At 45.2% G+C, this 14,133-nt stretch overlaps 1 protein-coding gene across 2 annotated transcripts in view; it reads right to left on the reverse strand.

Annotated features, from left to right (window-relative positions):
- Positions 1 to 1,039: 1,039 nt before the first annotated feature.
- Positions 1,040 to 14,133, reverse strand: part of RHOH (ras homolog family member H) — a 46,272-nt gene continuing 33,178 nt past the window's right edge. For both annotated transcript variants that reach the window (XM_045815990.2, XM_045815989.2), the window contains exons 2-3: positions 4,205 to 4,317; positions 1,040 to 3,708 (exon numbers count right to left, since the gene is read on the reverse strand). In XM_045815990.2, coding sequence (XP_045671946.1) covers positions 2,932 to 3,507 — 576 coding nt within the window. In that variant the 5' untranslated portion in view covers positions 3,508 to 3,708; positions 4,205 to 4,317 and the 3' untranslated portion in view covers positions 1,040 to 2,931. The remainder of the gene's footprint in view (positions 3,709 to 4,204; positions 4,318 to 14,133) is intronic.

Below are 14,133 nucleotides of genomic sequence, written 5' to 3' on the forward strand. Positions count from 1 at the left end.
ATTTATTTATTTATTGAGAGAGCATGAGTTGGGGGAGAAGGGCAGAGAGAATCTTCAGGTTCCAAGCTCAGTGGGCGGAGCCCAATCCAGGACTTGATCTCATTACCTCCAGATCATGACCTGAGCTGAAATCAAAGTCGGATGCTCGACCAATGAAGCCATCCATGCGCCCCTCTGCTGCCCTATTTAGATAGTCAGTATAAAGTAAAACCGAATAGGATGAATTACTTAAGCACTCAAATTGATTCTATAATGTAAACGAGCATATTTAACGTTGCTACTTGGAATAGTTAAGGGTCAGCATATAATAGTCTACAACATGGTACAGTGAGTTTTGAAGTGCAAGAAACATATGCCCGAATCTAGGCAGGCAAAACATACATACACTCATGTGGAACGTATACTGCGTGGACTCCAACAAAATGACTTCTTTTCACTTCCTCCCCCACTAGGCTGGCAAGGGTCTGCTTCCCTCTCATAGCCACCTCGCAGCATAGCAGCCCAAATCCTGTCTTTCTTTCCAAGTCAGTGTGACACAACTTTGTTTAGCTACAGTTCCTTCCCTGCGCCGGGCCCTGGGGACACTAAGATGCATGGGAGGTGCCTCTGCCTTCGAGAACTCAGGGTCTAGCAAGGGAGACAGACACCAGTTGGCCTCAATTTCTGCCAGGTCTTTGGGGAGGACTTCTACATGGATTCCTGTTCTCACGTGCGAGAATACCCAGGGGGAGCCTTTAAGTTTGGTTCCTGCCCTGGTGAAGGCAAAGCCGTTTGTGCCCTCTCCGGCTTGCCCTTCTTCCTTCCCTTCCACCAGGGAATTACTTCCCTCACTTAGGATCAGGTACCCGAGCCCTCCCATGTTCAGACAATCCACCTCTCCCATCTCGCTTCAGCAAGAAAGAATGAAAAGCCTGGGGACAGCCAATTTTAGTAAGCAGAAATTCATTCCTGCCAACATGTTAAATACCCCTCCACCCTAAAGACTGGCCCCTGAAGGAGAACCTACCTGAGGGCTTTAAGACTGTTCCTTATGTGGGAGGAGAGGGTCGGGATCGACAGGGAAATCAGAGAGATGAGCTGTCCTCGCCTCCCCTGCTTGGTTGGCTTTCAAGCCCTCCCACTCTCCGGATGTGCAGGGAAGAGAGCTGGAAGTAGCCACTCTCAAGCCAGGCACACGGGTGACACAGAGGTGAGGACAAGCCACAGGACTGGAGGGCTGGAGATGTCTAGGTGAAGGCAGAGACGTCAGCCCCAGGAAACTAAGGGAACCTTGGCCCCCAGAGACTAAGATCCAGGTCCCGAGCCGTTTCCTGGATGTAGGAAGGAGGAGAAAGGAGTCTGGAGATGAGTGCAAATCTGATCTTGACACTGATTATAGCTGTAAAGGACTGAGCACATAAGGAAACTAAAAAATCGGGTTGCTTATGTTTAACATAAGTTAGTCATTCATGCCCACTCTCTTACCATGTGTATGCGATTGGCTGTGTTGTGCAAAAACAATGACATACTTCAACAAATGTGGTTCAGAGTAGTTCTAAGTTTTATTCGATTAGGTGAGCAAATGCAATACCTGGGTGCCCACCTTCACAATTTCCCCCTCTGGTTACATAGTCCTCTAATTCTCAACTTTAACAGCTGAGCGATATCGTTGTTTTAAGCTATTCAATAGAACGGGGTTGGAGGAGGGCGAGATGTGTCCTTCTGTATTCAGTCTTTCTCCCGATAACTTTTTATTATCTGAACAGTTGCTCTACAGTTTGCCGGGTCCCTGTGCTTGGAATCTGTGAATTCTTTTTTTTCACTCAGGTGTTTCATATTCATGAAATAGTAAAAATGATAAGTTCCCACCTTTTTCCCCCTTACACACATGCACACTATATATGTAGACGCCTTCCCAGTGATCTGGATTGAATCCTAACATTAATAACTTCTGTTGCCCTGCCAGCTCAGTTCAGCCCTCAAATAGCAAATCTGCTAAATTCCCATTGTACGGAAATTGGAGCCTGCTCTTCTCCAGAAAACATACAACCAGCTAGGAAGCATGGTGTTGGAAGAAGCAAGCAAAATGCACCGGTTCCTGAAATGAAGGTAAGACTTCCTCACTTCTGCTCCACTGGCACAGTCTGATTCCCTACCTGGTAGGCTTCCCTTCAGTCTATCTTGGTGAATGAGGGAGGAATGCTTACTGCACAATTGGACTTCTTTGGGTAAAAGGTAGTATCATAAACAAGAAATGCTTTTTTAAAAAAATATAACTATAGAGAAATCTAGTGACAGCTGTTTAAAATTTTAATTTTTAATTAGGCAGCATTAAAGAATCTTATGTTATTGAACCGTATTTTATGTACAACTCTGAATAACAGGCGGATGGAAAAGTAATTGCAAAGATCTGGCTATGGTCATTTTAAAATTTGATCACCTAGTAATATCTAGCAGGCAAGTGGTCTCCATAAAAATCACTACTACAGGGGAAAACACTACAAGCCTTTGGCAGAGCCCCCAGAGGGTTATGTCATTCATACAGCAGTTTGTGTGTGGGACCCTGTAGAACTTTCCAAATGTAAAAACTCATTACATATAAGAGCTATACATTGTGTTATCATTTAAATACAATATGTGTTTAAATATGGAATTCTTGAAAAAACTCACTTCTTTGTCCAAAATGATGGAGACTACTTTGTTTTTTAATCGAAGATGGAAATCTTCATTATAGAACCTTCTAATCGGACTGGGCAAGAAGTTCATTTGTAGAGTGTATTTCATAAAAACAGCCCGTGGCCAAGTCTCATCAACAACGGTAAGCACTTCCTAAGGGAAGTGCTGTGACGGACGTACCTAGAAAGAGCCTCAGTCCTTGCGGGCTTGCCTGCTCTCCCTGGCCCCGTGAGTCTTTGGGGGGAGTAAACGAGGATGGGTGGAGTCTCTGGGAGGCTAGAAAATCTTGCACTCATTAATGGAGAAGAACCTCCTTCTGTTGCGTCTCCTGGCTTGGTTGACGGCAGTCCGGACGGCACACTCGAACACCTGCTGAACCCCCCGGTTGCTGAGGGCCGAGCACTCCAGATAGCCCTTGGCTCTCACTTCCTGGGCCAGTTTTTTCCCTTCTATGGCATTGATGCAGGAGGCCCTGTGGGGCCCCACCTCCCGCTGGTCCGTCTGGGTGGCCACCACCAGCACGGGGGTGCAGGGCAAGTTGCTCCTGATTTCGGCAATCCACTTGTTCTTCAGGCTCAAGAAAGAGTTATGGTTGGCCACGGAATAGCACATCAGCACCACATCTGCCTGCTGGTAGGACAGGGGGCGGATACTTCGGAAGGCATCGTTACCCGCTGTGTCCCAGAGGCCCAGGCTGATCTGGATGCCATCCATGAAGACGTCCACACCTGTGTTTTCATACACTGTGGGCTTGTAAGCTTCAGGAAAGGTCTCTGAAGTGAAGCGCACCAGCAGAGAGGTTTTCCCCACAGCAGAATCTCCCACTAACACACACTTGATGGAACTCAGCATCTTCCCAGCCTGGAGTCCTAGTTGCAAGTTCAGAATCCCAAGGGAAAGGGCCCTCAGTGGGCTGCTGAAGCAAAGGCCATTCAACGCAGGGAATGAAACCCGGAGGGGGTTGTGTTCTCAGCACCCCCGACAGCAATTCTCCCCGTCCATCCAAGGGAGACACGCGATCTACATTGAAAAGTTCCAAAGGCCAGTCTTCAACTGCAACAGAAAGAAAAGGGGGGGGGGGGAGATTGAGTCTTTCTTTTTCCTTTTTTTTTTTTTTTTTGAAGGAAGAGCTTGTGCAAGTGAAGGGGGAGGAGCAGAGGAGGAGAGAGAATCCCAAGCAGGAACCACGCTCAGCGCAGAGCCTGATGTGGGGTTCGATCCCATGACCCTGAGATCATGACCTGAGCCTAAATCAAGAGTCCGATGCTCAGCCAACTGAGCCACCGAGGTGCCTCTTTCCCTTTTTAAAGACGGGGAGCTTCCTCATTGGCACGCTGATTAAACACGGGGCTCACCTCGGTGTAGCCGTCCAACCCACTGTCCAATCACTCTCCCCTTTGGTGAGAAAAGCGGTGCACATACCCCAGCACAGACACCCACAACTCCACCCAGGCAAGAAGCAGAAGCTGGTTTTATCTCTAAATCAGCCTAGTGATAAAAACACTAGCAACTGCTCTGATATCAACATGAAAAAGACCTCAATAGCTACCTGATGTGTGAATGCTCGCTTTCCAACAGCTCTCTGTTGGCTTCTGCTCCACGAAGTGGGGAAGGCCACAGACAGCAGCTTCAGTTTCTAATGGATCCCGGCCACTTTGGGAACTGCGAGAAAGAGAAGCATAATGAGTGACAGTATAAGCACGTCCCTTCATGTATTGATTAATCGGCCAGTCCTCGCTTATCTGGGAATTCGTGCTGAGGTCAGAGAAAAGAAATCACCAGAACTCTAAAAATTTGCTGTGGTTTTTCTCTTGAGGTTTTGCCAAAAACCAGCTACAGATGTAATAGAAACAGCACCGCCCTTGGCATTTTCTGCATCTGAAATCCAGCTCCATCACCGACCCAATGACCTGGCTTTGAGCACGTGACTTCATCTCCAAACCTCTGTACACATCTGCAAGAATGCAATAAACTGAGGATCGGCTTCTCAGAGATGTTGTGAGGAGTAAATTAGCTCTTTCTCCCCTATGTTTCGAAACAGCTACGTATGTATCAGCAACTCTGCTGGGCCCTGGCGATACAAAATAACTTGCTTAGAAGCAACCCTATGCAGGGAGCATCACTTAAACTGAGCTGCATAAATATGACAGCAGCTGAATTTCGTGAAAGGGTCAAATAAATTCTCATTCACTGCAGATGTGAGAGCTCCAGACGATGAGATCAGCCCTGGAGACGGTGTCCCGTCTGCCGAAGGACATCATGGCAGACCAGCCCAGCATCAGACAAAGGAAAGATCTTTCAGACCAAAATTCAGAGTCAAGGTTATTAATACAGTCTGGGCTTATAACCTTCCTCACTGGAGATATTCCTGACTTATCACATGTAAAGCAATGTATAGGTCTGCCTCAAAACATAATTTTTTAAAGATTTATTTGTTTGTTTATTTTAGAGGGGGCAGGTAGCAGCAGAGGGAGAAGGAGAGAGAGAATCCTCAAGCAGACTCCCCACTGAGCATGGAGCCCCATGTGGGGCTCAATCCCAGGACCCTGAGATCATGACCTGAGCTGAAACCAAGAGCTGGCCTCTTAACTGACTGAGCCACCTAGGCACCCCTCAAAACATTATTTTTTAAAAAAATCACTCCTCTAAATCCTGCCATTCGCTTCCAAGAACTGTTTATCCTTATCAACCCATAGTCTCTGTTTGTTTAATTTGACATAATAGCCTTTGCAATCAAATGCATAATTCACACGATTTTCACGTATTCATTTTTTAATGACATGTGAGCTGGGTGACCTTGGCTGAGTTACTTAACCTCTTGGAGCCCTGGTTCCTTCATAAAAATGAGAATAAGAAAAGTACGATTATTATAAGTATTCAGCGTGTAGAGAGTCTGTCTTAGCACAGAACCTGGTGCACAGGACCTATATGGAAGCATCCTGTTATGTATTTCCACTACTATTTATTTAAAATGCTAAATATTGAGGTGCCTGGGTGGTTCAGTCAGTTAAGCATCAGTCTCTTGATTTCAGCTCAGGTCATGATCTCAGGGTCCTGGGATCAAGCCCCATGTGAGGCTCCCTGCTTAGCAGGGAGCCTGCCTAAGATGCTCTCTCTCCCTCTGCTCCTTCCCCCACCACTCTCATGCTCGTGTGAGCGTTCTCTCTCTCTCTAACAAAAAAATAAAATGCCAATTATTGAATGTCCAGGGCACAGGAGCTGGGATGTCAAATGATTGGCTCGACTCTGTCTTAAGACTCACAATGGGTCACTTTCACACACCATCATCCAGGACACCTACCTCTTTGTCACCAGACCTTTGAGCAAGGTCTTCTTGGGGGGCTCTGTCAGGTCTCAGACTTTAGCTCTTCAGACCTACAGATGACTTAAATATATGCGTTTGTGACCGCCTCATTACTTGGTCCAGAGCCAAGACCTTTTAAGACATTTTTGAGTTTTATTTTGATGCCCCTGGAACAGGACTGGAACTAGGAAAAAAATGTGCATATGTCAGGCTTTCGGTTATTAAATAAAATCTTGCTAATAGATTGACTGAGCAAAAGCCAAACTTCCAGAGTAGGTACCTGCAACGAGAAGTCGATGAGGCAAGAACAAGGCAAGAACACCAACTTTAAAGTTGGGTGGATCTGGAATTGAATCCTGACTCTCAGCCAACCACGGTGCAGCAACCTCAGCAGAGTTTCTTAACCTCCCTATGTCTCCGTTTCCTCCTCTGTAAATCGTGCATCTGCAATCTGTAAATCCACATCATCGGGGTTCTGAGACTAGTAAGTACGCTCAGATGTATAAAATCCCTAGCATCGTGCATAATGTAAACATACTGTATGTAAATAGTCAACACCTAGCAAACGTACAGTAAGTCATCCTTATTATTAGTATCATTGTTAGATAATAATCACTAAATACAATGCTAAACAATGATGGATTATAAGTGGGGAATTAGAAGTAGCCCTAGAGAGTCTTCTCTGTCAAAGACTGCTCTGTGTATCTCACACCAAGCCGTGATGACCAAAAAAGGGGGGATTTCTTGTAACATGAAAACAAAAATATGGTGTGAACATACAAAGAAATTCCTATTTGAGCCTTGCCAATTACCAAGCTTCCAAAAGTCAGTGACCTTCATTCCCAGCCAGCTCTAGCACTAAGAGGCACATCAAATCAGCTCTCAGGGCCTCAGTTTCCCAAATTGCAAAGTGGTTGGACAAGATTAGCTTTCTCTGTGGTTCTATTAAAACTGAGGCCAAAGGAGAAAGCTTCGTTACCTGCCTCAGTGGGTACAAGAACGTAAACCTCTGTATTGTTCTGTAGCAGTAAAGAAGATGATACACTTCGATGACACACGTAGCCTTCACAGATGGCTAAATATGGAGCTGGGAGAGGGGAAGGGGAGGGCCTCCGGTCCAGGTTAGAGCACTACCCTATATAGACATGACAGATCATCTCCAGTTGGCGTGTCACATGTACCCACAAAACCCATTGTGGGTCCCATCAGCAGTCTGGAAGCTGGATGGGCTTGCTTTCAGTGGAGTTTCTCCTAAAATGAGAAATTCTCTCTAAAAAGCCCTGTTGGTGAAAAACAGATGCGGTTTTTCCATGGTACTGCAAAGTGGCTAACCGGCTAGGGGGCCCCCATTCTATGTCTCTCCCTGCAGAAGAGTTACTGAGAGTGAATTCAAATGGCATCACGAGGGAGGCCACTAAGTGACCCTGTGAGGATTCAGTCACACTGGAATCAATGCACCTTCAATCTCAGAATTTCTCAGTTCTCAGTAACTTGAGTTCTGTCTCCCTTTCTCCCTTTTCCACCGTTTTCACAGGAAATACACCTTCAAGGGGCCTGGATGGGTCGCACACAGAGGGAAGGTGGGAACGAGGCTTCCTCTCCCAAAGGCAAGGGTGTAAGGAGGGAGCCTCTGCGCACCTCAGCAGCAGGACAAAGGCAGACGAGAGGGAGGGCGTAGGGACGAGACGCCCTAATCCTCTTCATCTCCTGGAAAGCTGAGGGCTGGCCAGTAGGAAATCCAGGATTCACTCTGGCCTCCATTCCCATCCCAACTAACAGACCCGTTCGGACATACTCTGTGCTTCTCTATTTGCCTGCAAAGACCTTTCCTTTCACTCACCCCCCAACATCCACCCCTTCTTGAAAATATTCTCTGATGACCTGGGCTGCTGCTACATTAGGCGTCCCCTCTGTGTTGTCATAATCTGTCCCCACAGACCCGTCACGTAGCCATCATCCCACCCTGATAAAGTAGTTGGCCCTCTTGTGCTAATTCCTCCTCTGTAAACCTGAAATAAGACCTGCTTTGCCTTCCTTGCAGGAAGCGGATAAGGATCAGGTGGAAGTTATAACAACCCAGCAACAACTTGTACTTGTACTCATCCACAGCTGTACGTTTAGAAATACTCTCTCGTTCATTCTGTGAGACAGACAGCCCCTTCAGAACAATAGGGCACAATATAAAACTAAGGTGCAATTATGACCATTACTAACTAATTATTATTGCAAGTTCTAAGTTATCCGGCCTTTGATTGAGGTGGCTTATTTCAAAATGCTGATGGAATCCTCAGCTATCTTTTTCAAAAAATATGAACCAAGGGTGGCCTCCGGAGTACAGAGGATACATCAAACAGTCATCCTCCTCAGAAGGGCTTTGGGCAAAGGACCTGCACTAGCAGCAGCCAATTCATTCATTAAGGAGCTGGGTTCAGCCATGGATCTAACACACTTAGTTGATTAAGAAAGCATCACGCTCTTCAGCGACCCATCTCCCGCCAGGACCTTCCATTAGCGACCTGTCCACAGCCTAGCAGGGACACCACCGCGAAAGCTCCCTATCTGGCAACAGGGTTGGGGGCTTCATTTCCTTTCTTTTCCTTCATCGGGGGGGGGGGGGCAGTGGGAGGAGGGTCAGCTCAAAAACCCTTAAGCAACTTCACAGAAAAAAAGTGTAATTATCTCTAAATGTTATCACTCCAAACTCTTACTCAGTTTCCTTCTCTAGTAAATAAACACTTATATAGATCTTCTAAACATTTTCTCTGATTTTTTTTTAAATGTTGATTTTCAACAGTCTACACACTTGCCAGGTTTTAGCTAAATAGCTTCCCATCGCTTCAACAATTGTAAGTGTCCAGCCATTCTCCATGGTTCGCCGAGTCTTTGAGTTAGTTCCCCAGTATTTCACCATCATTAACAACCGTGCTATTTTACATGTAAAACATATCCATGCATATACACATATATATGTTACCTTTATGTGGGATGATTTCTTAGGGGATATAGTCCCAAATGTGGCACGGCTGGGTCAATGGTTGTTTTGTGACTTTTATTTACACTATTCAGCATCTTTCGGGGACTGTACCAAGTACTTTGTATTATTCATTAGTTGTTTTATTCATTTTTAAAAAACATTTGTTTAGGGCTTCCTGTGTGGCCGGCACCATAACATGGCCTGGGAGCATACTCGTAAACAAGATAGTTGCTGTCTGAGTAGAAATTACTATTTCACATCTGTAGAGACTCCAAGGGCGTTGAGAACCTTGCCCGCAGTCACACAGCAAGCAAATGGCAGAGGCAACGTGAGCCCTAACTGGAGTCTGACTCCAGAGAAGCAGCAGCCCCACATGTCCCCCTCAGCCTGTAATTCCCTCCAGCCCTCGGCCAAGCATCTCAAATACAACTATGCTTCCTATGCAAACCCAGTTTCAAGACGCTTTAAATAAGGTTACCGCCTTCGAGGCCGCCATCTTTTCAAGTAGTATCCTATCTTGAGTTTCATCTTACAAGAGTTCATTTCACTAATTCTCAGCCCTACTTTAGTAATTCCCCTTAGCCTGTTTCTAATTGTTACAAACAATGATTAAATTCCCCATCAAAATCAAAGAAGGAAATATCATTTTTTAAAAGATTTTATTTTAAGTGTTCTCTACACCCAACGTGGGGCTTGAACTCACAACCCCAAGATCAAGAATCGCATGCTTTACTGACTGAACCAGCCAGGCACCCCTCAGTTTATTTTCTTTTTAAAAATTTTTTAATTTAAATTCCATTTATTTAACACACACTGTACTATTATTTCAGAGGTAGAATTTAGTGACTCATCAGTTGCATGTAACACCCAGTGCTCATTACATCAAGTGCCCTCCTTCATGCCCCTCACCCAATTACCCCCAGTTTATTTGTATACAAAGATTACCCCTGTTTCAAATGAATTTTGTTCTGAAACTTTGCTTGCAAGATGCTGGTTTGCAACTTTCAATATAAGATTTCCAAAATCAAGGTTCTAAGCAATATTTACAATCCTAATTGTAAACCCTATTTCATCCCGTCATACCTGAGTTAGAATGGAGCACCACCACGCACTGAGACTTCCCACTATCTCAGTGTCCTGAGCCTCGAAGCCTCTGAGCAAGAGCCCTGTTCCTCTGACCCACAGGCCAAGCAGGGAGCGCACCCTTCCTCTCCTCTGTTCCAGCCACCCTGCTCAGACTGGTCCCTGCCACTCCCAGGAGCGCAATAATCAGATCATAACCACGGTCTCAAGTTCCCAGCTTGATCCAAGTAAGGAACAAGGCCCGCCAGCCAGCCGCCCAGAGCACCATTAAGGAACACCAGAACCTCATCTCAGAACTAAGGCGGCTGGGAAAATGCAGCTACCACAGCTTTTCCCAGAGCAACGGAAGGCGTGTTTGGAAAAACCACTTGGAGCTGGGGGTGCAGTCCACACGGGGCATGCTCAAAGACGGTCACATGCTCTCTGAACTTCTTCCTAAAGAACGTGAATTTCATTTACCAAAGGACTCACATTTTCTCAGTTGGGCATGCATGTTCAGGGCCCTAAGCTGAATTGTTCAAGGAAAGAGAGAGCGAAGAGACAGATTCATGCATATCTAACCATTCTATGATGTGATGTTGCTATGAAACAAGGTTGTCAAACTCCGGCTCACCGCGGGCCACACCCGCAACCTGTTTTTGTATGGTCCATGAATTAAGCATGGTTTTTACATTTCCTAATGATTGAAAAAAATTAAAAGATTATTTCATGTCATGTGAAAATTATATGACAATCGAATTTCAGTGTCCATTAATAATAACATTTTATCGGAACACGGTCATGCTCTTTCATTTAGCATTGGCTATGGCTGCTTTCTTGCTATAATGCAAAGTTGCAACAGAGGTGATAAACTCACAAAACCTAAAATATTTACTATTCAGCCCTTTACAGAAAAAGTTTGACGACCCCTGCTACGAAGAGAGGCGGTTCAGAGTAAAAAAAGAGAGCACAGACTCTGGGCTCAGGCAAGCTTGAGCTGGGCTCCAACATCTGACACTTACTGTGTGGTCTGGGGCAGATTACTTAACATCTCTGAGCTTCAGTTCCTTTATCAATAGAGGCAATAGAGCCTAATGATTAAGAATCCAGAGTCAGGAGTCATACCGCCACCTGCCTCTCCTAACTACAGGCTGTGTGATCTCATGAAAGGCACTTAACCCTTCTGAGCCTTAGTTTCCTCAATTGTAAATAAGCAACAATGGCAATGCCTCCCTTACAAAGGCTGTGGTAGGGAATTAAATGGGTTAATGAATGTGGGGCACATAAAATGGTACCTGGCACAGAGTGACTATTACAGAAGTATCTCCTTTTATTATTTACCTAGAAGGGTTGATGGAAGATTATTATAAACTAGTATGTGTCATGAGTGGGAAACAGCACCAGGAATAAAATAGGCAGGCACCAATAGCCACTGCTGTGATCATGGTGATATGAACCAGTCCTCTAAACCCCAGAAGAGGGAGCCATTAATTCTCTGGTGATCAGGAAACCCTACATTCAAAAGGGGACATCAGATGTGTAGGATGAATAAGATTGTGACAAACAAAGAAGAAGAAATGGCAGGGGGAGGAGGGAGGGAAGCATGTGCAAAGGCCCAGCAGCATGAAATACGGGTTTGGTTTGGGAAGTGGAAAGTGGTTCTGGGAGGCTGTTTCGAGGGTTGCTAGGTGGGGAGAGAGAAGCAGAGGGAATTGTGGGAAATGAGCCGATATTTGTTTTCATATAATCCAAAACTGCTTCTGGCCTGTCAGCATCGACAGCATATAGTATGAGCTCCACAGTCAACTCAAATCCCCGGGCCTTTGGCACATATACTCCAACCAATCCGTTCTCTTTTAACTCAGATAGTCCCTATTCACTGGACGTTTTGAGCACCTACTATGTGTCAGGCATCGTGCCATACAATGGAGCACATTCCAGGTTAAATGAGACCCAGTCCCTGCCCTCAGGACACTTAGAATCTAAAGGCAATGCAAGCCATAAACCTCCACCGTGTCCAAAGCAGGAATAAGCCAAGTGCTAACAAAGGAAAAAAGTGCTGCTTGCCATGGGCAGGAATCAAGAAAGGCTTTGTAGACACCAGGACATTAGAACGTGACCCTTCAAACAATAGAGTTGAGAAGCACAAAGACGAAAGTGAAAGAGAAACATGACCAGTGAAAGAAAGAAACGTGGGGCACGTGTCACGAGGCCGGCAAGCAGCTCAGCTGGGCTGACAGACAGAGGCCAGAATGGCAGACAAAGCAGGGTTCCACAAAGCTCATTCCTGTTGTATGTGTGGAGCGATCCAAGAGGGAAGAGCAGAGGGGCAAGTCTGGGGGCTCCTGGAGTAATACAGAGGTAAGAACAAGGAGGGCTTTGTCTAGAGTGCACACTACAGGGCTAGAAAGGAGGAGAGGGACCCCAGCAACATCCCTGAGGTAGAACTAACACCCAGGCCTTCAGTGAGAAGATTCTGAGGCCTGAGGCTGGGGGCCTGGGAGGAAGCCACTGGCAAACAGGAAACACTGAAGGAGACCAGGCAGAGCTTGGTATTTCAGATTGGGGTGCCTGCTGATGAGCCAGAGACATTTCCAGAGAGCCAAGGGAGGGGCTGTGGCCACATCACAAGGGATAAGAACGAGAGGGAAGAGAAGACGTGATGGCAGAAGGATAGTTCTTATTCTTCCATGAACTCTGAGCGAAATAATTAGTTACACACATGTTCTTATCTACGTTGTTTATAATGGAGAAAATTATGTAAGAACAGGTGGTTCTTGGGTAGATTAATTCGTTTATTCCTCTGATCAATATCCTTTAAAATAGCAGTGCACGAGAACGTCAACTGACCAGGGGAAAGTCTCGCTAAGCTGAATGGGGCAAAAGCAGGTTTCAAAATGGTATGTACAGTACGATTCCACAGGGATGAGAAAGCCCAGAGCACTATATACCAATGGTAAGGTGGATTGTCTATGGTCCTAGGAGAGTAGGTCATTCTCCTTTTCTTCTCCTTGTTTATGTGCTCTTTAAAATATTTCTACAATATGCCTGTGTTACTTGACCAATTTTGAAGTGCTTTGTATGTGCTGTGCCGTGGGGTTTTTTAAAGATTTATTTATTTAGAGAGAGAGCACCGGGGGCAGAGGGGCAGAGGAGGAGGGAGAGAGAGTCTCAAGCAGAATCCCCACTGAGCACGAAGCCCAACGTGGGGCTCAATCTCATGACCCTGAGATCATGACCTGAGTCGAAATCAGATGTTCAAGCCAGGAGTCCCTGTATGTGTTGCTTTGTTTTTTAAATCTTGCCTGGAAGGGAAAGAAAAGGCTGATCTGAGTTCCTTTGAGGCTATAGAGAATTTCTGTGAGTCCCCAGCAGTGTCCAAAGATAAAACTTTTCTAGATCTAGACAGCCGAAATTGTTTAAAATTCCTAGAAGCGCTCTCTCTGGCTTCTGGTTCCTATTTTGGAGAGAAGACAAGGAAAACTGATTAATTCGGCCTCCTCCCACAAATATCTCAAACTCATCTCTCTTCTTGTTCATGAGAGTTTTTTTTAAGTCTTTTTTCTGTTTTCTAGATATTCAAGAGAGTTCGAATATGGCCTGGGTATTAGATGACAGTAAGGAACTATTGCTGATTTTCTTAAGCGATAATCATATTGTGGTCATACATATTTTTTAAGTCCTATCTGACAGGTGAATTGAATATGTTGCCTGGGATTTTAGATTATTCCAGAAAAGACAGCAACAACAAGAAGTACGGATGATGACAAAATAAAAGTGGGAAAATGTTGAGAACTGTTGCAGTTGAATGACAGTTATATGGGGGGTATGTTAGTCTGTTCTCTCTGCTTTAAAGTATGTTCAAAATCTTTTATGATAAAAGTTTTTCAAGGTGAGATCTTTTGTTTTCTATAGCAATTTGTGCAAGCTATGGTTTTATTCCCATCTTTAGTTATACAGAAAATGCAAAAAATATCACCAAAACATAAGTATAGTTCATGCGATGATGACTTTTTCAAGTATTTGAAAAAATGCTTGTGTATCGAATGACAAGTGACATAGGGTAGACGGTGCAAAGGCTTGGTTGGAGCCTACCTCCCATGGGGATGGATCTGGGGGAAGAGAAGCCATGGCTCTG

Source organism: Ursus americanus, chromosome 8 (genome assembly GCF_024610735.1).
Source record: "Ursus americanus isolate L20-20 chromosome 8, mUrsAme1.1.p, whole genome shotgun sequence".
NCBI lineage: Eukaryota > Metazoa > Chordata > Mammalia > Carnivora > Ursidae > Ursus > Ursus americanus.